General features: G+C 39.2%; 1 protein-coding gene across 1 annotated transcript; it reads right to left on the minus strand.

Annotated features, from left to right (window-relative positions):
- Nucleotides 1-726: 726 nt before the first annotated feature.
- Nucleotides 727-12,731, minus strand: NDUFV2 (NADH:ubiquinone oxidoreductase core subunit V2). The gene is made up of 8 exons (XM_064433750.1): nt 12,568-12,731; nt 11,472-11,534; nt 5,804-5,866; nt 5,601-5,717; nt 3,870-4,038; nt 2,564-2,673; nt 1,761-1,837; nt 727-881 (listed from the first exon to the last, which is right to left on the minus strand). The coding sequence occupies exons 1-8, from the start codon at nt 12,607-12,609 to the stop codon at nt 788-790; spliced, it is 735 nt and encodes a 244-aa protein (XP_064289820.1). The 5' UTR covers nt 12,610-12,731; the 3' UTR covers nt 727-787.
- Between the last annotated feature and the right edge of the window lie 12,410 nt (nt 12,732-25,141).

Genomic DNA, 25,141 nt, shown 5'->3' on the forward strand with positions numbered 1-25,141 from the left:
TGTTTTTTATATTGAAAGAAATTCCTCAATTTCACACACATTAATTCTTGAAAGTAGCTGGTGCACAGTAATAAGGTCAAAGAAGAATCTGTGAATCAAAGATCCAGTGTCAGATATTATTACCCGTAAGCACATGTTGAACTGTTCTGTCTTCCCCCAACTCCATGCCTTGTCTGTACTAAATAAACTTGCAAAGGAAGTTAGTTGGTTTTTGTTGCTATTAATTCTTTTAGTAGAATACTACTGCTCTTTGGGACTTTACATTTTTCCTGGTTACAGAATGATACTAAGAAGAATTAAGCTTTTAAGAAGAACCACTTCTAACTGAACCTACGCGATTTTGTATACAACATGGCTCAGATAACCTTTCTTGTTTGTGTGTGTTTGTTTGATTATAAATTGCCAATAAAAGTAACATGATGAAATTTGTCAGATAATCTCCTTTCAGTTTGGTTCCTTGTCTATTTGCCAGATTTGTAATTTAGGTTTGTTGCTTCTGCAATAAGCATTGAAAGAATTTTCAATAACAGATCAAAAGATGCAACTTTTCATCTCCCGTTGACTGTAAGTGGACACTTTCAGGGAGTCACTTTACACAGTCTATAGAATCACTTTTCTTACAATCTGGAATTATGATTAGACTGCAGTGTAGATAAAAACACAGTAAGTTAGATAGTCTAATTGCTGGGTTTTTTTTTTTAAACCAAAACATCAGAATGTACATAATTTTATGAGATTGAAGATACTTTATTCTTTTCAGACAGTTCATCTTATATTACAAAAATCCTTAGAGGTCATCTCGAACTCCAAAACCTGGTCCTTTGGGTGGTTCAGTCAGGGAAGTAAGGCCACCAGCTGGCTCACAAGAAAAACGTCCACTCCTGAAAAATGAAAGCAGTTTATTCACTGCTAGTATTGATAACAACTCAGATTCTGTTTAATCATTGGATAGAAGACAGTCACAAATCTGACTTAAGGCTGAAGCCACTATTTTTTGTTTTGTTCTTCCCCTTCAACGTTCAGAAAAAGTGTGATGTAGCTGTTAAAGTGAAAGGATTCCAAATCCAAGTAGTGACAAAAAAAAAATTCGTAACTGAAATGCAAGCTAGGGCCACTTGTTTTCTTTTATATTCATGTACAGGTTTGACAGGCAGCATCAAATTTTATCAATCACAGTTTTTTAATAGGTGCTTCCCTGTGTAACTGTCACTAAGCATCTTTATAGAAACAATAGGAATAGGTAACACCCACGTCAAATTAATTTCCCCACTGACACAAACTTGGTGGGCTAACAAAGAACAGTGGGAAATAACAGATTAGACAAGTTCAGCAGTAACACCCCTCTCACCAATTTAGAATCTTTGGGTTTTATCAGAAATCAGGAAAAAACAACAAACCAGCCAACCAACAGGAGTTTGTTGGTTTAAATGATCTAGACAAAAATTCCAACAGGTGACATCATTCACGTATTAAGTACTAAGACAAATCAGAATTCATGTTTTCACATTCCATGCTCCTCTGGTCAGTCATCAAGAACATGCAAATTCTCAGTTCTTTCCAGTTTGTTTTGGCTTTGAATGCATGCACTTCTGTTCAGTAAATTAATGAATGCTTTTTAGCTGTAGGCTGTGAACTCAAATCGCTGGAAAAGTAATTTAGTTTCTCAGAAGAATCACCCTTCGTGTAGGTTACCAATATAATATATATAATTTATAAATACAGGCAATTATATATTATAGCCTATTATAAAGATAGCATACCTTGGGCCTGGTTTGGGAACTTTGCCAGCCTTTAGCTCATCAATTATGTTTTCAATATCTTTGGGTGTCAAATCTTCCTGTAAAACAAAAAAATTAAATCATTGACAAAACTGAGTAATCAGTTACTCAAAATGCAGCACTTCAAATTTATCAGATCAGTGTGACCCTAGCACAGGTAATTTGGATCCTATCCATTAACACACATAGTGGCTTAAAGAATTAGGAAAACTGAAAAGTTTACTGTCATTTTAATATTGAGACTTTATTTCATGTGTAGTTGCAGAAATTTAAAACAAACAATGTTGATGCAGGCCAAGGATTTGTGTTTTCAGCTTCCTGATATTAGGGAGCTGATCTCTGCCTACCCATTACACATATGCCATGACACATAATGTGTCATGCAGAATGGTGTTGGCTGCAACAAAAATAATTTTGGGTACAGTTCAAGACAACACTTACTGAATTAGTCCATACTTTCTAACAGACTGGTTTAAAATACTTTCAAAAGCTTATCAAATACCTATTTAAAAATTCCAGATTTACAGGCAGACCACAATCAGAAAAATGCATTGCTCCTCTTGTATAATCAAGACAGTGACTGAAAGGAAAAATACACTGATACACCTGACAGAAATTAAGTGTTCTAGCAAGAGGCCAAGAAACTAAAAGATGCTGTAGGAAATGAGTTCTTCCTGTCAATAGGAATTGGACAACTGACCACAACTTCACAATCTGGAACAACTGGGAAATACAGGTAAGCCAGCAAAGAAGTTTAATCTTTTAAAAGGGAATGCAGTACTTACATAGTAATTGTCATTTATTTGTACCATTGGTGCATTTACACAAGCACCTAAACATTCCACTTCTATCAGCGTGAAGAGTTTATCAGGTGTTGTTTCCCCAACTTTAATACCTAAACCAATAAATTAATTAGGCTCAGCAATGGTTATGAACAAGAGTAATAAAGCATGAATCATGGACATTGCATTACTTGTAGTTTGACCTTAAAAGCATTTGCAAAGTTAAACCCCCTTAAATGAGACCAAAATGATTCCATTAAAACAGAAGTTTCTAATAAACCATTAAGTCCATTTTCTTCAGTTACATTTTTGAGACCTTGTTTACAGGTATGAATCATGGAAAAATAACCATGAAATGACAATTCTAAGAAACACAACAGATCTACTCAAGAACATTTTTAGTAATCAATACAATAAAATGGAAAAATAGGGACACATATCTTTTATGTGCTGATAGGAAATTCAGTACAGTGTTGAATATTCCCAAATTAACCAACATCCAAACATTGTTAGCTACAAATTGATAAACAACTTGCAAGTTTTTACACAAAAGATTATTTACTGAACTGTACACATACTTAAAATCCATGGCATGTTACTGTTCTGCTGCTAGAGATACAGACCTTCCCCAGAGGCAAGTTAGTCCAAATAACATCTTAAGAGTCTAATTTCTACAAAATACTCCATGGAAGGAAGAATACTGAAAAACTGTTTTCCTCCATTTACTACTAGGAAGGAGTTGGAAATAATGGAAGTTGTAAGGCCTGTCTCAGTAGAAATCACAGAATCATTCTGCTTTGATTTCTCAAGCTAAGATTTTCAGTAGAAATTAAGCTATCTATGCAGTAACAAGATATTTCATCTAAATACGCTTTTTTCAGACAACAGAGTATATGAAATAACAGATAATTGGCAGCTGTTCTGCAGCTCTTATCACCCGTTCTTAGAAAAAGTTAACACAGCTTTTCATAGAAGGGGAAGAGTTGTCAGTTGCTGATCTTACCCTCTCTTCTTCCCATAACCACCCAAAAAGGAGGAAAAAAACCCAACCTACAAAGAAAACCCCTGAGAAAACTCCTTATATCCCATGATGCACCATTCTCAATTGACTTTTTCCATGGAAAACTCATAAATTATGTTAACATCATGTTACCATCCAGAGGGACCTTGACAGGATAAAGACGTGGGCCCGTGTGAACCTTATGAAGCTGAACAAGGCAAATTTTCCACTATATGAAGAATTTTACTTCAGTATCATTAAGCAAAGGTAAAAAAAATATAAGAAGTAAATTAGAAATTTGTGTCATACCAAGTTTCTTCTTAATGGCTTCTAAAATGCTGTCAGAGTCTCGCAGCATGCACGGTGTGGTGGTGCACACCTGGATGTGGTATTTCCCCACAGGTTTGCGATTGTACATGGTGTAGAAGGTTGCTACTTCATAGACTCTCATGGGAGGCATGTCTAAAACTTCAGCAACCTGTGACAGGCAAAAACATGCTATATTGAATTCTCACAGGGCAGCAGTAAAGGCGTTTAGCAAACCATTTCAGTGAAGGCACCTGTCCTGTCTGCAGTAACAGGTAAGTAGGAGGGTGGGAGTGGGTATCAAAGCACAAATGTATTCCAAGTGCCAAGACCTGAGTTCTCTGACTGGCATCACCCTGCTTGAGCACAAACTCCACTAAGCTGTGGATCAGCACAGCGAGGAGCTCAAGTCAGCTCCCCTCCAGCATCTCTTGTCAGACACAAGGGGATGGGAGGAGTCAGCTCCAGCTCACACTGCACTTGGGCTGTGTCAATGAATCAACCTGTACAAGCCTGCTCACACTAATCCATGGAAGCCTTTTGGTAAGGAATACTTGTAAGCTGGTACTGTGCTTATCTAATTCACACAGAGCAGGTCTCCCTCAGGTTCTGTGACACACCAGGGCTACATCTGCAGATTCCTGTCTCAGCTAATAAGTAGGGAGTGGAGCATGATCTCCATGGAGCCGGTTCTAGTGCAAGTATCCCTGATCTCATTAACATGGAACCCTGGCAAACTGCTCAAGCTGAGAACTGGCTCTGGTTTCAATAGTGTAACTATTTTACGTTCCAGTTTCTCTAGCAGGCAAATAACAAATCATGGAAAATATTTGTTCACTTAAAAGCCTTAAGATCATTTTAAACATAATATCAATCTCAAAAAAACTAATATACACTGCCAGCATTAATGGAGCTTTGAGGCTTTATGTTATGCTGTAGAAACTGTAGCAGCCATAAATTGCCTTTCTTTAAATGCTCATTCACCTCCTTCAGTCATTCCTCTAATGCTCACAATCCTCACCTTAAACTGAATTTAAAACTTTACACTTTAAAATTGATGGTATGCCAGATGGTAACACATAGTACAACAGATTTATTCATATGAATATAAACCAGATTTTTTTATTTCTTGGTATTTGGTTACTGTCATGCAGCCTCTCACTTTGGAGCAGTGTAGTTGTTTGCCTGGTTATTTTGAAACAATTGTAATAATTAACCTGACAAGTGTTCCGGGCACTTGCTGTGAGGTGTTACTCAACACTCCCAACATCTACTACACTAACACTGCTCTGCAGAGTCCTTACAGGTCTAGAGATTAAGTATAATCCAGGCAATGTGTGAAATGCCATTAATCTAGGAGAAAGAAAACTCCACTGACATTACCTTTTTTTTCCTTCCTCCACATTCAGCAGTGAACAAAATCAAGACTCTGTTCCTAATTCTGTGATCACTCTGGGAGAAGAGCCTATCTGAATAGGTTTTACCTAATTTTTTATTTGTTCTGCCTGTAGTTTCTAGCAATGGGCTAATATTGTATAAACAGAGCCCTGAGTTTTTCTGCATTAGTTTTCCCTTCTATTTTTAAAAATGTAGTCTTATAGGGAATTCTCACAATTCTGCACCACATATAAATTCCCATGTTAGTAAGCTTTCATTAATTAATGTTAATATTCTAGTAAGATATTGAAAGAAAACAATAAAATCATGCTTGAAAGAAAATCAAGTACTAAATACCTTGTTCATAGCTGATATGGGCAGCCATCCATGCTGTCTTTGGGCCAAATCCAGTACTGCCATGACAGCTGCAGACTTGTGTCCCTCTGGGTAGTTGTTTATGATGGCTTCTATTCGCTTGTTAAAGGGAAAGAAGGAAAACAAATCAGTACTGCTCTAAAGACAAAGTCTGTGCACTGAACTTTTTTTTTTTGTCTGCATACCTTTAGGTTTTCAGGTGTGAACTCAAATGGAGTATCTGGATTGTTTTCAGGACTATCTCTATGCTTCAAGAAAAGAAGAAAAATGTGTAAAAATGGGTTGTTAGAAAATTATTCAGGACATATTTACTGTTGTAAAAGACCTTCTCATTACACAGTTACAGTTGAGCTGCTTGAATAAAAACTATATATTCCACATAAAAATGTCATAGTACTAAAGTGATTAAATATATTTGGGAAAGTTATCAAAAATATTGATATTGATCTTAAAAATAATAACCTATTCCTATTACTTCCTATTAAAGAAATTATTTACTGAGAAATACATGAAATTATATATTACGAAAATGTATGGTGGTGTTATCAAAATATAGTTTTTAAAACTGTTAATATAGTTTGATAATTATCTTCAAATTTACAATAGAAAGAGTAAGAACGCTCTGGTTAATACCTTAATAAACAAGAGACTAAAACAACAGTTCATTTTTCCCTTTACCATGAAACATTAATTTTAAAAAAGCTCCACAATACATCAAGAAGTTTGCTGTAGAATTAAAACATTTACACATTCAAACACACTATTAATCCATTTTAATATATTATTTTGATTTGTAATGGATTTCAACATTTTCATTTTATAAACAATTCTGAATCAAAATGTAAGAAGCAGAATTTTGAATTAGTATTTCCAAAATAAGGTATTATAACAAGTTATTTTAAGGTGGTCTTCTAGGGAAACATCAAATTTTAATTATTTATTCTATATTCAGGAAATATAAATTTGGAGGTCTTGAAAAAAAGTAACATTTTCCTGTAGTAAAATCTTCGTTCTGACTAAAATCCTTTTCCACCAGAAAATGTTCCTGCATTTTTAGCTGTCTCTAAGCAGCTCATTTGGGTTTCCTTTAAATACCTATAGCTGAGTTTATTTCCAAACTTCATATGGTTTTCAAATTGAGGAAATTTCAAATCAAAGGGAAAGTTTGTGAGAAAACACAAGCTATACTTGAGGCTTGATGTTAAAAGTAATCCACAACTAGCCAATAATAAAAGCTTTAGAAGTGTATTTAGAACAAAGAAGCCCCCTTGACTGATTTCCACCTGGATCATTTCCTCCAGTAACCGAGGGTAATTTTGCAGTTGCCACACTACACCCTTCTCAGGAAGCAGCAAAGGATTTAATGAAAACCTCAGCATTGCCAAGACACTTGCACAGTGAAGTATGTATCATCAGTGAAAAACGTAGAACATGTGTGGTCCACAGCTATTCTCAGATTTAGAAATTAATATGGAAATATTGCAAGGGCAAATGCTTCAATTACATCTGTTGGTCTGTCCAGGGATTACCTTTGCTTATCCTGTCTATATCCCAAAGCAGACAGTATGACTGCCACCATCAGTCTCAAAGCATTGTGCCCTCACCACAGTTTCAAGTCCAATATAAAACTACCCTGGATAAATACTTCACCAAGGACGACTTTCCTATAAGAACAGGAATTACAGAAAGATAAATTATGCCCTTTGAACAGACTAATATTTTATTTAGAGTTAATTTCTTGCTTATTGTGTGGTTTACAACATAAAAGGCCTTTTAGGAACACAATTCTCTTTATTTCACACTTCCAGATACAGGATTTGATGGCCCATATTTAGTCTTGGTGAATGTTTTCTACCAGTTTTATTGGTAGAAAAAGAGTAAAAAAAGCTCTCAAAAAGAGGCTGATGGAGAGAAGACTGATTGGAAACAATGTACAACTTTTATTATTTTTTCCCTTACAGACCTTTCTATGTCTTAGCTACACAGATCAATTCCACAATTCATGGTATTTCCATAACTTAGCTTTTCCTTCTCAAATCTGCATGCCTATTTTGCTATTATTTTGCCTTCCATAGCTATTTGATAATTAGCCACCATACTTCATCTTTTGCAAATGTTTTTGCAAATAAATGTATTTGATTTATACAATTTTCCCTCTTTGTCTGGAGCAGCTGTTCTTTTCAGTGTATCATCTCTAAACTGATATCCTTAAATGCCCTACATGTGAAGTGGAAAAATAAACTTTATACTGGAAAATACAGGTGTAGCTGTAGCAAGGTTTCACAATACATTGTAAAGGCTATTGCAGAGGTGAGCAATAAATAAGTCATGCCACCTTTTATATTTTTCCCTTTTCCTGAAAGGGCTTCTGGGCCATGGAAAGTTTGATAGTTTTCATCAAGAGCTTACACAGTTCTAGGACTGCTGAGCAGTCAGAAATTTATATGTTCTCTATTCTTACATTTGTGTGACAATGAGCCATTTATCTGATACTTGCGTACACTGACATGCTCCTAAATGACATGGGTGCATTTCCACGTTTTTTTAGGATACAGATTCTAGAAAGCAAGATCAGAAATAAGAACACAGTATTGGAAAGAGTACTGTTTTAAATTACAGAGTGGTTGAAGTTGGAAGGAACCTCTGGAAGTCACCTGGGTCAAACTCCCCTGCTGCAGCCGGGACACCCAGAGCTGCTTGCCCAGGACTGTGTCCAGATGGCTTCTTCTGAATCTATCCAATAATGGAGACTCCACAACCTCTGTGGGCAACCTGTGCCAGTGCTCTGTCACCCTCATAGTGAAAAAGTGTTTCCTGATATTCTCTGAGGCCATTTCCTCTGGTCTTGTTACCTGGCACCACTGAAATGAGCCTGGCTCTGTTCTCTTTGCACCCTCCCCCCATGCAAGTCTTTTTCCAAGTCATAAGTGAAGTTTTCATGCCATTCATACATTGATTTTATCACATTTCTACTGCAGAAACAGAACCTATTTAAGTAGGAACACCTTCACTGCAAAGGCTACCCAGCCACAGATTCCAGTGCACTCCCATGGGAGCCATGAAGGCTGCTGAATGGTCACCTCATATTCCTTTTGCTACACTGACCTGGGCCATTTTATTATTATTCTTTCTTTTTTCCCAGTGATCCAATCATATGTCTTTCTTGACACAGAAAATTATTAAAGAGCACTGAAGAATTACAAAAGAATAGTTAGAATAATTTAGTTTCCACGTATACTGCAAAAACACTGGCCTGAAACTTGACCTATGCCCTTTGGTAAACACCAGTCCAAAACACTGTAAACCAAAGTGACAGAACTGGGTGGTCTGCAGGGGCGATGTTTAGGGCAACAACCTGTTCAGAATCCATATCAAATCATCACTGAAAAAACATGCATTACTTCTCCTCTAAAGGGAAAGTACCCTACATTCTCTACTCCAGCAGAACTCAAGATATAAACCCGTCTTTAAGAATGGCAGAAGTGGTCTCAAACACAAGTATCTCACTGACCAACTTCACAAGTAACTAAACCTCGAATACAGCAATTCTTCAACCTTTTGTGCTGAATCCCCTGTGCAGCCCTATGACAAAGCCCACATCAGGGCTGTTGATGTGTTAAGGAAACTCAGTCCATGTATTGAAAACACTACAGTACAAGAGCTAAGTTTTAGCTGACAAGAAGGCTAAAATCAGGTAAAAGTCAAGTACAGAGAATGCATGTTTCAATGAAGAAAGGTAATCATAATAAATGTCTCTGGAATCAGGCCTTCCCTAGCCATCAGAACATAAGAAATTTGGAGCATCACTCTTACATTTCTATGGGCAAACAATCTACCTAATTTTGTACTTGATATCCTCTCACTGGAAGTGTGATGTAGCTGCCTGTAATGGCACTTAGTTGAATTTAATGATTGAGAGAATCAAGCTCTTTCTGGGTGTTTCAGAATACAAAGGTATTTCAGCAGTAGTTCTCTTATTTCTGTGTATTTCTGCTAACAAGTTTGCAAAGGGAAGCACAGCCGTGCCAATCAGAAATGCCTTTTAATACTAGATTTTATGACAACCAGGTCCCTTGCTAGCCTGTCCTCTGCTGTTACAACACAAATACACTGCATGCATTTACCTTCCTCACGTACAGATTTTATACATGAAAAGTGCAAGAAGCAGTAGCAGTAAACTTTGTAAAACAAACCCATGACACTTGTGTGTAAACTGACATACTAAGACAACCACCACAACAGCTTTGAGTTACTCCCATTAGTCCTGCACAAGCAGTTTTTAAACAAACTTTTGACACTTCTGCTTGTAATTAAAAACAAAAACCTTTAATTTTTTTTTCCTCTACAGAAATCCAGGGGGAGTCCATATTTTCTGATTGTATATGAACACCTGGTGTTGATGAAAAGAATGTCTTTGTCTCAACCCAGCAGGACAAATTTCCCTTGAAATGTGCCATTTTAAGTAGCATCTGGAATTCAGTTAGGGCAAAAAATCACACATACATATAGTGACATCCACCTGTCTTCTTCCCATTACCTTTTACTTCAGAGAAGAACAAATATTACCTTACCAAAAAACAACAGCTGAGAAAAAAAATCAACAAGGAAAAAACTAAACCCACACAGAACCAAGTTCTTATGCTCCTTTAGCAAAAATTCTGCTGTGGAATAAGTCATCAATGGTGCTATTAAATAAACATCTGCAAAGCACTCTGCTTTTCTACTTGCCTTTCTCTGTTATCAGGCTCCTCCCTGCAGCAAATAATTTAAACAATTACATAAATCTTGAATTTACAAAGCTATCTAGCTTTATATGTCAGACATAGCAGCAATTAGGGTGCCAAAGACATCTTTTGCCTGTCTTCACCAACCTCCAACTACCCTTGAAGTTCCCTAGACTTGCCAGATTACAGCATTTCCTCTATTCCTTGAACACCAGCTCTCACCCTGTAAATCACCAATTCCTGCTCAGATTTCTGGAAAAGTACACAAAGCATATAATACTGAGATCCTATTAACTCCATTTTATGATTAAAACTGTAGAGACAGCTGCAGAAAGGAAATAACAACAACGTGTCCAAAAATCCTGAGCACCTGTTTTCAACAGTGGTCAACTCTCTAGTAAAGGGCTGATTTTTACCAACTGTTGGGAAGATGCCAAATTATTCAGCTGTGAAACTGCAGACCAGCTAAAACTCTGAATGGAGCAGAATGGGACAAAAGGCACACTCTGTTGAGATGCTTCAGGTTCTCTTCAGAGGTAGACAGACAACACAGCTGCTTTACACACTTAAATTCAAGGGCTTTTTACTTTTTGCAATTACTACTACTGTTTATGCCTTTTATGACAGTGCTTAATGGCCTCAATTACAACTCATTGTACAACCTGCTGCATCACAAAGAACATGAACAAGAACTGTACTTTTCAACTCCTGTAAACACAGCTAGGACCTGAGCCCATTGCTAATTCTGCAGCAAATTTCAGAAAGCAAGAAACCGCACCTGCAAAAAGTTTAATGAGATTCAATTACAAACTCAAATAAATAAAGGAAACAAGAACTGGTTTATAATGAAATAAAGTTTAAGCAAAGTGTCATCTGCAATCACATACAAATTATGGAGCATTTTCTCTATATAAGACAAGAAACACAAGAGCCAAAAACTAATATAAAACATAAAATAAAACTCCATTACAACTCTAATAGAAAGTTCTATAGAAAAAAAACTCTCTTTGTAAATGCCAGTAGGTTTCTACAGCAAAGTTCTGCCCATCAGAAGCTTTTAGGCAGATTTGAAAAAGCACATGCCAAACTCTTCTGACCCATCCCCCTTAGAGGAAAGCAGATTATTTACCACAAATAAGGCTCCGGTGGCATTGCGCTCTGCTGTTCCGTGCAAGTATCGGATCTGCCTCGCCTACAAGCAAAGTACAGTGTTAACAATGCACATGCTGCCAGTGGCTGCTTGCAGCACCAGCCTGACTTCCATCCTAACTGTAAGCCATTAATTCCACTGCCATCACTAATCATTTAAAATAAGTCAAGAAGAGATTATTAAGTACTATTAGGAGAGCAAATCTCTCCACTCCCGCCTTGGCCAGCTGAAACAATGCAGAAATTAAAGGATTTAACTCTGCTACTGCTTAATTAAAGTGCCTTGAACACAAATTCTCATCCAGCATTTAATGAAGAATTTCCCAATTTGTGACTTTACATCCCATCTGATATAAAGTTTGCAGAAACCATCACTGCTACTGAAGTTCTTCTCTAGTAAGCATCTGCATGCTTCTTCAGCTTTTATCAAATGAAACGCTGAGAACTTTTTTGTGTTTACATTTGCACAGGAGGGCAAATGTAAACACAAACCTGAATGAACAGAACACAGGCCCATATGCAAGTTCTGTTCAACTACCCTCTGTACTCTCTGACACGCCAGAACAGATCAAGATTTCTAGATTCTGGCCGGTATTAGTAAGATTTGATAATTTTACCCCAATTATTTATTCTATTAAAATTATTTTAATGTTAAATTACGTTTATTTTTATACTTAAGTCTTGAGCAATTCTGAGCTTTCTTAAAGTAGAATCACAGAACGGTTTAGGGTGGAAGGGACCTAAAGATCACGTCCTTCCAATCCCCTGCCATGGGCGGGGACACCTTCCCGAGTCCCATCCGACCCGGCCCTGAACGCTCCCAGGGATGGGACAGGTCCTGTGACAGGGACAGGCTGCCACCATCCTTGACACCACCCTGCGGGTGCACCTGCGTGACACAGAGACCGAGCTGACCCGGCCCTCTTTGCAGGAGAGCCGGGACTGCGGGTCCGCGGTCCACAGACCGGGATTCCAGGCACCGGGCTATGCCCAGGCCCGCTTCCCCCGCCCCGCCGCGGCCTCCCCGCTGTCCCGCTGTCTCCGACTCGCGGCCGGCGGTGGCACGGAGCCCTTACCGAGCGTGCGGCCGCGGCGCGCAGGGCAGCGCACAGGAGCATGGCGACGGCGGCGGCGATCCCCGCTCCCGCTGCTCTTCCTCGTCCCGATCCCTCTCCTTGAGGCCCGGGCTCGCCCTCCGCCGCGCCGCGCCAAGGAGACCCGCAGCGCGCATGCGCCGGGGCGCGCCCGCAGCGCGCGTGCCCGCTCTGGAAGCGGGGCCCGTCCCGGGTATCCCGAGTGTCCCGGCTGTCCCGGGTGGTGTCCAGGGTGTCACGGGTGTCCTGGCCCGTCGAAACAGCCTTGGGTCGCCAGGGAACCCAGCCTCAAGGGTGTCCGAGGGAGTCCCAGCCTCCCGTGGCACGCACCAGCGTGGGGAAAACAGATTCCTTCAGAAACAAGAGCTGTAACGGCGGAAAATGGCAGGGAACTAGTGAGGGTTTTTTCAGCCCCGTGTTTCCCGCCTTCCTATCGACTTGTTTGGGGTTTTAATGCTTGGACTGCTTGCACCTTGTTTTGTCCTGCTTTAGGAGAAACGATAAACACGGATTGTCTTTTTGGCCTGTGGTGAGCATTCTCGTATGACACCTTAATCCAGTTAATACAGTACGAGTGCTGGAACTGAGGATCACAGAATGGTTTGGGTCGGAAGGGAGCTTAAACATCGTCTGGTTCCAAGCCCTGCCATGGGCAGGGACACCTCCCACTGGGCCAGGCTGTTCCAGCTGGGCTGGAACACTGCCGGGAATGAGGCATCCACAATTTTTCTGGGCTAGATGTGACTAGCAGGCTCTTCCTTAGGTGAAGCTGGTTCTTAGGAATGTGGTTCACAAGTCCATCCTTGATCGTTCAGGCTTTGTGATGAGGAGTGCAAATGTACCCTTTTCGCTGTCAAATAAGTTCACGTTTTTCAAATAGCAGCCAAGGAGGAAGTCTTTTATCCCAATGAGTACTCAGCATTCCAGGCTGGCAAAGCATCACCTGGTGTTCCAACATCCCTTACCACATCCTCCTTCTCTCTGAGGAGGAGTCTCCCCTATAGTCCTCACCCTCTCATTTACCCTGGCTTTCAGTGGGGCAGCCTTATTAATTTCATTAATTCCACACTGAAAATCTATCCATGTGTATTTTATTTTTTTACTAAAACTCTGATGTTTTGTCAGTTGACACTGCGAGTATCAATTACTCTTAAGAAGTACACAGCAGAACAAAAATTCAGCTTTCCTTACAGTGTTTTCCTTCATCCAAAGCATTAACTTCTTTTTCATCTGCTTACTTATGTTCAGAGACGCTCTTCTGTTTCGTATAAACTTTCAAAAAGGCAGGATTAACTATGCTACGGCAAACTGAATTGTATTAAAAAGATTTCATGATTGTGGTATGAGTTTTTACTGATGAAAGGATCCATCAGGGCACTTGCTGGGACAAAAGGCCGGGTTACCGAGAGCCAGGGTGGCCAGGCCTGTGTAAGTGCACCTGAAAAAAGAAAGGTTTCCTGTAAAGAAACTTGTGTGGATGGGGAGACAAGTGCCACTGTCCATCTCAACAGATAGCTCCAGGGAAAACACAAAACACGAAACATTGCATGTATTAGGACATTTTAGGATATTTATTGCTCTTTCAGATAATTGTATGTGTACCTACACATATTGTATATGTACATCTGTGCACAGATATGCTTGGGAGCTGTTAGTGCAATTGATGTCCTTTTAGCAGAATATTTTTCATTTGCACTGGGGATCAGGCAGGATGTGGTACTAGCTCTGGTTAGATTACTGCCCTTTACATTTGGGTTCACTGTAGTGAGTGGTTGTGTTCTTGCTGCTTATTCATCATTTCCTCAGTGCTGACAGATACTATCAGCATTTGTAATTTAAGTACTGCTACCAGTATTTTATATTTTCATTGATTTGTTTTTACTGTTTACTTGCTCAGAAACGTCATTTATTCACTTACAACCAAATAATTAATGTCTGTGTAGTTGGATTTCTTTATTAGTATGCATTATGCCAAATAATTGCTTTCAGGCTTTTGACTTAAATGTAAATAATAGTGGGGATATTTAAGGGCTGTTACATTACTCTCCATTTTGAAATGCAAAAATAAACAAATCAGCTTTCATTAATCTTTAATCCATTATTCATGTATACATGTACAGGCATTCACTGTATATTTTCTGACATTCAAAAGCAGTACTTTTAGCCACAGCAGTACAAGTAATATTAACCAATCATACATGAAAATGTTAGCTTTTTATTATTTTAGAATCATAGAATCTTAGCATGGTTAGAAGAGACCTTAAAGATCATGTAGTTCTAACCCCGCTTCAATGAGCAGAAACACCTTTCACTAGGCTGGGTTGCTCAGAGCCCCATCCAGCCTGGCCTGGAACACCTCCAGGGGTGGGGAATCCACAGATACATGCTCTAACATTAAGTAATATAAATAGTATGTAATTTTCAGTGTGGGGACTGTGAATGTTGGCAAGCCATTTGGAGAGATTCTTTTCAAAGCAAGTCATCTGGAGAGAACCTAACTTCTATCAAATGGTATCAGAGGCTTTTTATCCCATTAAAATACCTAATGAGCTCTGCTGTCAACTATGTTTTCTCAAAAGAGAAAAAAAATAAAGGCTATTAAGATCTCTTTGGTCTTTCAAAAAAATATATTTTTTAATACATTAGTGTGTTTGTATTTGACCAGTACAGAGATCTATTTTAGGAAGTGTAAAAACACAGGGGACAAACACAAGAGATCATACTAAATAATTAACACCATAAAACATTGGAAAACAAAGCATTCTCAGTTTCAATTTCCATTTTGCAGTGCTTTACAGAAAACCGACCTCTATACCCAGGAGTGTTTCAGATTAAAAACTGTTGTTACCCTTTTGATAGATCAGCTTTAATTAATAAAAAAATGATATGTACTAAGAGGAAAATTAGTGTAAAATATGACCATTTCTGTAAGCAAAGTAGAGGCAAATTGCCTGCTTGCTTAACACACTCACCCAAGAACTTAAAAATTTAAATGGGTATTTATTAGCATTACAGAAGAACTCCTCCAACAAAAGATGACTGTATGGGTAGTGTAGAGATTGCACATGGAACCACTTCCACAGAAGATTTTTCTGTAGAGAAATAACTACAAAAGGCAGAGACTGAAAAGAAAATGAGAAGGCACATAGAACATGGAACAAAAACAACCCACAATTACTTTTGTTAACTATTTGCCCAAAGGCATTGTGCACTTTTACAAGTCCTTTGAAATTGTATTTGGACTTTCTACAAATGCAGTTGTTTCAATATACTGTAGTAATTTAACTTTTAGATGAAAGTACATTTCAGATTATGTATGAAAGTGTAAATGCACTTGAAGTTTAAAAATAATCCTAATTTAAGATACTACTCAGATTATTTAGAAATATGTAATGATAACTTAAATGTACCCATACAGATAGATAGTTACGCTGGGAACAAAATAATCATAGTATGTAATTAAAACTTTGTTACCCAAAGATTTCTTTTAGAATGTAAGGAGGAATTATTGAATTTATTTTACAGATAGAAAAATGTGAGGAAAATGTGTACTGACCCCCAGTAAGCCACAAGAAGTCACCAGGATGCTGGAAAAGACCACAAGGCCACCAATTCTGTGGGCATCCTATTCTATGGGCTGTGTTTTTCTCCTAATCTGAGAGAAATTAAGTTAATAGTGATCAGACATTCATAATCCCTGATTTGCAGCATAGGAAGGGCACTAGGAACAAATTCTTCTAAATGGATAGAGAGGAATGGGGAGGGAAATACATTCACACACTTAGCATTAGATACTTAAATGCCCAGGCTAGGCACCTGCACTCTTTCTGGAGTTAGCTGACCCCTGTGCTCCCTGTGTACAGAGCCTGCAGAGCTACTTTCCTAAATTAGTCTCCCAAGTCAGCAAGAGCTGTAAGGAAGAACATCTTCCCAGTAATGTACACAATTTAATTTTCATTCTTACATTGCTTCTGTATTCAAGCCAAATATTAATTTAAGATGAAGAATGTTTTGATGTGTAAATAAACTGATGTTAGAGACATTGCTTCTCTCTTCGACAAGGCTATGACAGGCTGGTGTGGCTTCCATTGGCATCTCCTCACATTTTATGTTAATAGTCTGTGAAGTTGAAACACCATTCAGAAAAGGTATCAGCCTCTCTTTGCAGCAGCTTTGAACTTTCTTTATTCAAAAGGGCAACGAGAACTATAATTAGGTACAGCTAGCTGTCATTATATAGCTCATTTATTATTTATATCTTCCTCCCACAGTGCCTGTGAACCTCACATCTTGTGTTGGCAGAGATAGGAGTCTGAATGTTGCTTTCACAGGCTCCAAGCAACACAGTAATCCCTGTGGCATGGCCCTGGGTTTGTAATCTGGGCTTCAGGGTGCTGACCTAATGCAGGCAGTGATGTTGCAGCCTGTAGCATCCCACACTCAGGATTTACTGAGGCAATCTCTCTCCACCTTTCAGGCAAGCAATCAAGATGAACTCTTCTGTAGACAGCAACTCCCTGCATGTACTCTAATTCTTGTCAATCCCTCACTGAGTTCTCTCCCCACCTCATGCTGGGTAAATGATTTTTTTGACGTTTTGTGAGTTATTTTATTACCAAGTTCTGAAAGGTATCTGAGAGATGGGAGAACAGTTAACTCTAATTTGCAGTGGAGATAAATATGGGGAGACCATAATTGGATGGGGTTTTAGGCAGTTTTCTTTTAAGCTTCTGATGGTCACTAACACACTGTCTTTTTACAAAAACCCTGCATGACCAGAATGGTTACAGCTTTAGTAACAAGTTGCATTGCTTTGTCATGGTCTTTAAGAACAAGTTTCCTCTTTTCTGCAGTATGCAGATTATTCTTTCTGGGATGCCTTCTTCCCCAAATCCTTCTCCATGTAGGACTAGCAGATGGAAAAGCAAGAACTTGAGAACAGACTGGTGGGTATTGAGTGGGTGACGTTAAAGTCAAATTCAGTCGAATTGCCAAAATAGATTTGAAATTTCTGTGGAGCTTTTTCCCTGCCCCCCATTTTAAAAAGAATAAATAAAGATTTAGACTACCAGTTGTTTTAGAAAGAGGGCAGTGCAGAAAAGGAAAACCAGTGACCTACTTAAAGAGAAATTAAAATGCATTACACCTCTTGGGGTTGAGGTTACAAAAAATAGTAACAACAAATGCAACACAATGAATGTGTGCATGAAAGGAGAAAACATTTTCATTTTACCCCTAAAGGCAGCAAAATTCTAGCAGGAATTAATTTGACTTCTGGTCAAATTATTATTATGCAGTTGTTGTTATTATTATGCAGTTTAAAGGGTTGTTTTTACTTTCCCTAGTAAGACTTCTAGGGCACTGACTTTCTAATGCATTAGTATCTTGTATAAAATCAAATGCTGCTTGTTCTGTCAGGTATCCTAGGGCACAGTAAGTTTCTGCCCTCCTTGTCTACTAGCATGTCTATTATAATAATTATACTGTATTATAGTAACTTTTCTTCCTGAGTGATTGCACAGACACCATCCTAGATGACCAGAAGCTGTTTTTCATTTGTTCTTTAATGTTTGATCTGTTCACCTTGGATGGTCCTGGCAGGACTTTATGCTTCTGTTGGTATAGCTCTCACTATCACCAGGTCAGATCTGCTTTTCCCTTGCATCAAAGTGAATCCTCAGGGAAGGAATCTATTTTACCTAATGTAAACCAAAACATGCTTTCCTACTCAGACCTACCTTCACAGCTCTATGGATAATAATTACAAACACAGGAATTAAGTTTGTCTTATATCCAAAGCCTGGAGAGTAATTAAGTGTGTTGGGAACAGACGTGCTGATTTGATACCGTAGTGATTTGTTAGAAACCAGCTGTTCCACACTTCTGATACCTGTGGTGAAACAAATCACTGTCAAGCTGAGAGGAGCATCCTGGTGCACAGATCATGCTTGCAACACGAGAGCCTCCCACAGCTGTGTCCCCTACACACTCACACCTTTCTGGGACCCAGCACCCAGCCTGGGTGCCAACAGCGTGACTGCCAGAGCCTGGGCCCAGCTTTCTCATGAAAACTGACACAGTGGTACATGCTCACACTGCAGAGTGTGAGAAGAGACAGAGGAGTGTTCCAGACCCAAAAATACATATGCTCTTACTCTTCTGCAGCATGCTATTCCTTCCATGATAGATAGTGAGATTTCAAATTTCCCATTTGTCTTCCTCTTCTGATCGTGTTCCTAAGAAGTTAATTGCATCCTTTCTTTTAGTTTCTGTTGCCCACTCATCACACTGTCTTTAATTATTGTCATTCCTTGCAGTCACTCTTCTTTGGGTTGTCTTCTTCACAGATCCAGGCATGATTTAACCCCTCCTATCATCAAATAGTGCCCTTGAACTCACCTGCCTTTTCTGTTTAGTGCTTTATCATCCTTTCTCTTTACATGTCTCAGCATACAATTCCTATCTGGGGTTTCATAAAAAAAAATTCCCCACTTTAATGCAGCTTCTGCCCTCGTGCTTTGCTGACTTCTATTATGTCTTTCTGGCACATTTCTGTCACTCACATTCTTTTCTCCCTCCTGAACAAATGTTCTAGTGATTTCAATCTTTCCCCATTCACAGCCCTTCAGAATTTTGCTGCAAACACTTTCCCTAAATTTGGCCACAAAATATGGGGAAGTTCTGACTTTCCTTTATTCTCCAAAGGAAAATTGCTTTTGCTTTCAAGACAAGCTGCATTTGGAACAGTTTCTTCTATTTAACCCCTGTAATTATTTTGATTCAATTGTACATTAGCTATTTTGTGTCAGAAACTGGGTGACATCATGAACTATGGGACCAGCAAAGACACCAGGTATCATTTTGCATCCTGGACCCTTCCTGACTAAATCCATGGTTCAATCTGCACAATGCTTGCTAACTGTCAATCACTCCTGAAGGACAAGAAAGGACCTACCTTGGCACTAACTCAACAGAAATGCCTGTCTCTGCTGCACATGCTGTCATACAGACATACAGATGTCCCTCTCCATCTTGGACACTGTCCTTGTGCAGTGACAAGAGATCACCTGGCTTCAAATTGCCAGCTCATGTTTGGCCTCAATTCAGCCACCTGGGCCACAGAATGGTGGCATGAACAAAAACCAAGTGCATGGGATTTCCTGGGCAGGCCCTTGTGCAGGTCTAGTTGAGGTGTGTTTGTGGAAAATCTGTTCCAATATGCGTTGCCCAATTGTTTCATGTTTGCCCTGTGCTGCCCACTAGGAAGAAATTTCCTATGTGTATGAATATCTAATATAATCTTTAAATTCCTTGTTAAAGTTCTTCTTTGCTCTGATGACAACTCTTAAGGCTGCTGGAACTGATAGCAGACACATTGATGGGTACTGATGTGTCATTTTCATACACTTCCCCATCTGTCCTCTCCTGTTTACGCTTTGATTTAACCTCCTGGAGACAACATGGGGTGTAAGAGAGGGGAACTCAGGAGAACTATTCCAGTGACCAAACTACTTCTAACATAAAAAAAGCTATATTGGAAATTACTGTAAAGACTTGAATGGAAGAGTGATGTAAAGGAAAGGAGAACCAAATCCCAGTTTTGGCAGAAGCATTCTCTTCTCTCACAGTTTCTCCTCCGTTTGTGGTATGGATGATTCTAAACTGCCAAATGTAATATTTATTATCTCAAATCTGCTCAAATCAGTAGATGTTCACTGTTTGGAATGCTGTCTTTCCTATTTTGCACAATCTAACTGTAATTGGTGTTAAGTTATTCTTGTTTATTATGGAAATACAAAATGTGTTACTGTGCTCTTAATCTGCATAGACTGAAACCATCTGCTGTGGTTCACAGTTGAAGAACAGGAGATTATAAATTCCCTCTAGTATTTGTATCCAGCCCTCATTAAACAAGTAATCATTACTGCTACCAAGTTGCAAGTCAGAGAAGTGCACAATCGTCATCTTAATGTTTAGGCATATGAATTACCTATTTCTTTTTATAGAAAACCCAATATTTACATGCACATTTATCTTTTGACTGATAGGAGAAGGCAGTTTAGAGTGGCTCAGGTAGAGGAGGAGTAGAGGGTGTTCTCAGATGAGTCAGTGAGTAGATCCATGCTGAGTAAAAGGTGATTTGACAAAAAAAAAGGAAAGTCATGCTGTGCTCAGTTGCAGAATGGCCTAGTTTACCTCCAGAATGTCAGGAAGCAAGACTCAGTAGGGAAAACTTTGTAGTGAGAGGACCTTTTTGAGAAATATATTTTGTTTGTGTTGCACCCAAATATGCTACAAGTCTGCTTGAGTTAAAGCAGAAACATGAGGCGTCCTGCCTGCCTTGTACCCAGATATATCACAAGACTGTTTGACTTAGGAAGTGAAATATTGTGCAATACCTGTTTGCTCAGCATAGTTACACAAAAATAGTAGAGCTGAGATAATTGTACCCAGACTGCAAAGACCTGAATCAGATGGTCAGCATGCAGTCAGCAACACACCCACCTGCAGAGGCTGGACTGGCCCTGCACACAGAAAAGTGTAAAATCTGTCTGGCAGACAGAACAGACTGGCTCTGACCTACAGAAAGAGGAAGCAAACCTTAGGACCAGACTGGTCTTGATCCACACAAAAGCTATGTGTGAACAGAAGTGACACACAGTGAAGATGAGGGAAGAGAGAGTAATGCCTCCTTTAGTTCTGGCTTGCCTTGGAAAGCTGTCAAACTCAGCCACCACTGCCTTGGAGGCTGAGAATTGTTAAATGATGTAACCATCAGAAAGCACAATGCAGCAGCAGTGTCACAGTATTGTAGATCTAAGGCTTTGTGTTTAGGTCTGTATGTTTAAACATTGCTTGATTTTTGTTTGCTAACAGGAGGTTTGCCTAAAAGCTGAGCACAAACAGATGCCTTCTTGAAGCATTGACTGGCTCACTCTCTCAGAACTCTTCCATTACAGTGGTCCCCAGGCTCAGTTGCTCATCAGCAAAAAGCAGATTCTGATACCAGCACCAGTTTACCAGGCTTTGCAGGACCTGAGAAGGAACGCCTGCTAGGGGATGCAGTGCCACCCAGAAACTGAGGACAGGAACAGGATATCTGTGAGTCCAGTAGACCAGGTCTCCTGTGCAAGTAAATACTGAAGTGTTTTCATCCATGTATTGAACACTAAGTATTCTTACTGGTTTTGGATACTCAATATATGTAGATAGAATTGTGTCCTGCACTTTACCCATGCCCACTCTATGTCATCCTCTGGCAATCAAAATACTCATTCAGTCTTGGTCTTAAGTTCAGCTGAGTTAAACCAGAGATGAATTTGATTCTGTCTGATTGATAAGTAGATTTTTTTCTTCTGTTCTAAATTAAATAGAGAAAGAAGTAAGTACAGCAAGGCTAAATTTGTAAGAACAGATTTGAATCCTTATTTAGCTTTTTTTTCCGTGATGCAAGTCTTCAGCTCGCCATCTACCTTTATGTTTCCTAGAACATATTTTGGATGATGATGCTGCACTCTTTCTGGAACCGTTTACTCAATGTATTTGTTGTATTTGCGCAACGTTTTACAAACAAGATAGGTCAGATTTTTTCCCTGTTGACTTAATTCAATAGGCTTCACGTAGGTTCAGCTGGAAGGAATGTTGTCCAGTTAGTTTTGTTTACAGATTTATTCAAAATTAATTTTTCTCCAGATCTGCACCTAGCTTCTGGCTAGCCTTAGGATGGGTAAATGCCAAGGCCCTTTTTTCACTTGTTAAAAATGACACTTGTGAATAAATGTAAGAAACTTGCAGGTCTTTATCATTAGATTTAAATTTTATTTTCTATTTTAAAAAAAACTTTCAACCACCTGTCTTTAAACTGTTTTCCAAAGAAAAGTTCTTTTTCCTATCCATTTAAGGGAGCAGGTTCACTCATAATTACCCTCACCCAACTTCTAGAAGAAGCAATACATTAAGATTTAAGTTGTCAAAAGGAGGAACCACAGAGCTTCTTGATGGATTTAGTCTAGAGTCAGTTCAAAGAGATTGAACCTTTTGCTGACTTTAAATATACAACATGTATTCTGTGTTACAAAATAAGTTTTAGAAGGAGGAGATGATACAAGGCAGTGTTGTGACCCTCTGAGTGCCTCAGAGAGTTTTAAACAGTGTAAGTTAACAGGCAGAGCTCCTCAGGCACAGACAGCCTCAGAACTGGGTAGGTGTAAAACTATCTTCACATCTAAAGATCTTGCAAGATGACTCAAGCATGGCACAGAATCTCACCTCAGTGCTTTATATCACCATACTTCCCATATGTCATTATAAATATAACACTTTTCTCTCAGTCTGGAGAGGCCTGAAATAATGAGCTTTGCACTCACAGCATCTTTATGCCTGGATAAACATTGTGCTACTTTGGTACTGAAGGTTGTAGGCTTTGTAGGCAAGCCTTATAGATACTGTAATCACCTGACTTCAAAGATATAAAAATAATTGTGACTCCTTTTATCATATATGATAGCAAATAGCATGTGTAAGTCTGTTTGGTTAGGGAGTCCTCCCATCTGATTTAAAACTGTCAAACTTCTCTGCTTGTGTCTAACACGTACATCCAGCAATATTCTTTTTGTTCAAAACAAACAGAAATAAACCCCTTTTCAAGCAATGTGTACTTAAATGTGGAACATATTGCCATGCAGAGTGTCCAAAGGCAAATTGCATGCACGTTGAGAAAATGGAGATAAAACAAGTTCATTATTTGTACCCGCACCAAATAAACAAAAGTCATACCAAAAGCTATGAAGCACAAGCACCACTTTTGTGTGAATGCCTGAGCTCCAGGCTGCTAGGAACATATGTCATCAGTGTTTGGTTGCTCCATTAAAAAGTGATGTACTGCTGGCCACAGCTGGACTGGATGGGTCTTCAGTGTGACCTCCCGCAGCCAATTCCATGTTCACACACAATGTTTTTTAACATACAAGTGGAAAACAAAGGCCTATGCTGATACCATGTTTTAGCAGGGAAAATTGTAAGCACTAAGTTCCTGTGAAGGTTTTTTCAGATATTTGGTTCACTTCAAGCAAGTTCACTTCACAAAAAAAAAGTGAGAAACATTTAAAGAGAGTTTTTTTAAGATTAGTGTTTGTTAAAAGACTAGGTTTGAGTCCTGAAGAATGCACATAATCTTGAAAGGCTGGCATTTGTGAGGCTGCACTCTTGCATGCTAACAGATATAAAGTTTGCTTTTCTTTGTTTCTCTATGGTGGGCACAACTGCATTAGAGCTTCTCCGTGAAGGTTTGACAGGTTGATTTATTCTGACTTGTTATCACGAAACAAAAGGATGAAGTAAAGGTCAGGCTTTGATATGAGAGATGGACACTCATGAGCAAAGTGCTGACTGCTGCTGGGGCAGTGCCTTGTTCTGTCACAGCTGCTGTCTGCATCCTGCCATCCAATTGCGCCAGGAGCATTCAGTGCTGCACTTGCCAGCTGTAAAGGCCAAGCTGATGGAAAACATCGAGCTGTGGCTCAGAATACGGCGAGGAGGAGCGGGGCAGCTCCGCGGGCAGCTCCCCGTAGGCTTGGGGAGGACACGGAGCGGGGCTCGCTCCACGCCTGGTGATGGAGTGCCACCCAGCGGGGGCTGGCGAGCGCTCCCGATGCCTTATCCGGGACCAGGAATATACTAGGCTGGCAGAGCATTTTTTATTTTGGTGTGGTGTGGTTTTTTTTTTTTTTTTTCCCCGGTTAAAAACTGAGGACTACTTATTTTCATATGAAATATATCACACAGAGTACCTACTAGCTGTTACTGTGCAAAGATTCTGTTTGCATTCATCTGTGATTTTCTCCAGTGATTTCTGTTTTTGGGCTCATTATGGTCTTGTGTACAGTCTTTTTAAACTATTGGTAATAAAGTATTTCCACTTTAACCATGGTAGCATAAACTGTCCAGACGGGTAAAATATATTGTTTGTATTTTTTTTAATAAATAAAGCATGTTGGAGAAGACAGTTCTGTTGTGTATTTTGCAATTTATTACATTACCCCTACATTTTTGTTAGGTAGCTACTAAATTAAATACTAGAGAGGACCAAACATTACCTAACATTTGGAAGAAAGTCCTGTACAGGCTTTCTAGATTACAGTGCTTAATAGCTAAAAGAATCACACTTGGGAGCTGTGGGAGTTAGGTCTTTTCCTTCTCAAGAATGTATCTGTGAAGTATGGCACTTACCAAAATAAAAACCTGTGAGCAATGCTGGTGTTCAGAAGGTGGCACATAAGCTCTCAAAGCATTGTGAGTGTCAGAAGGGAGACATTTCTGTAACTCCCAATTAATACATGGCTCTATTCTCTGCCACTTGGAGCAGTGTTTTGAGAAGGACCCCCATTCAGGCCATCCATTCCTCTGTACTTAGGAAAGATTGGTAAAAGGTGAGAATCGTCACAATGCAAAAATCCACCTACATAAATTTTAGATCATGTCCCGACATGCAAAACACATGCCTGCAGTAGACAGTGTTCAGCGTTCCCAAGCTATAGAACATATTACACAGAGGAAA

This window comes from Passer domesticus, chromosome 1 (assembly GCF_036417665.1).
Source record: "Passer domesticus isolate bPasDom1 chromosome 1, bPasDom1.hap1, whole genome shotgun sequence".
NCBI lineage: Eukaryota > Metazoa > Chordata > Aves > Passeriformes > Passeridae > Passer > Passer domesticus.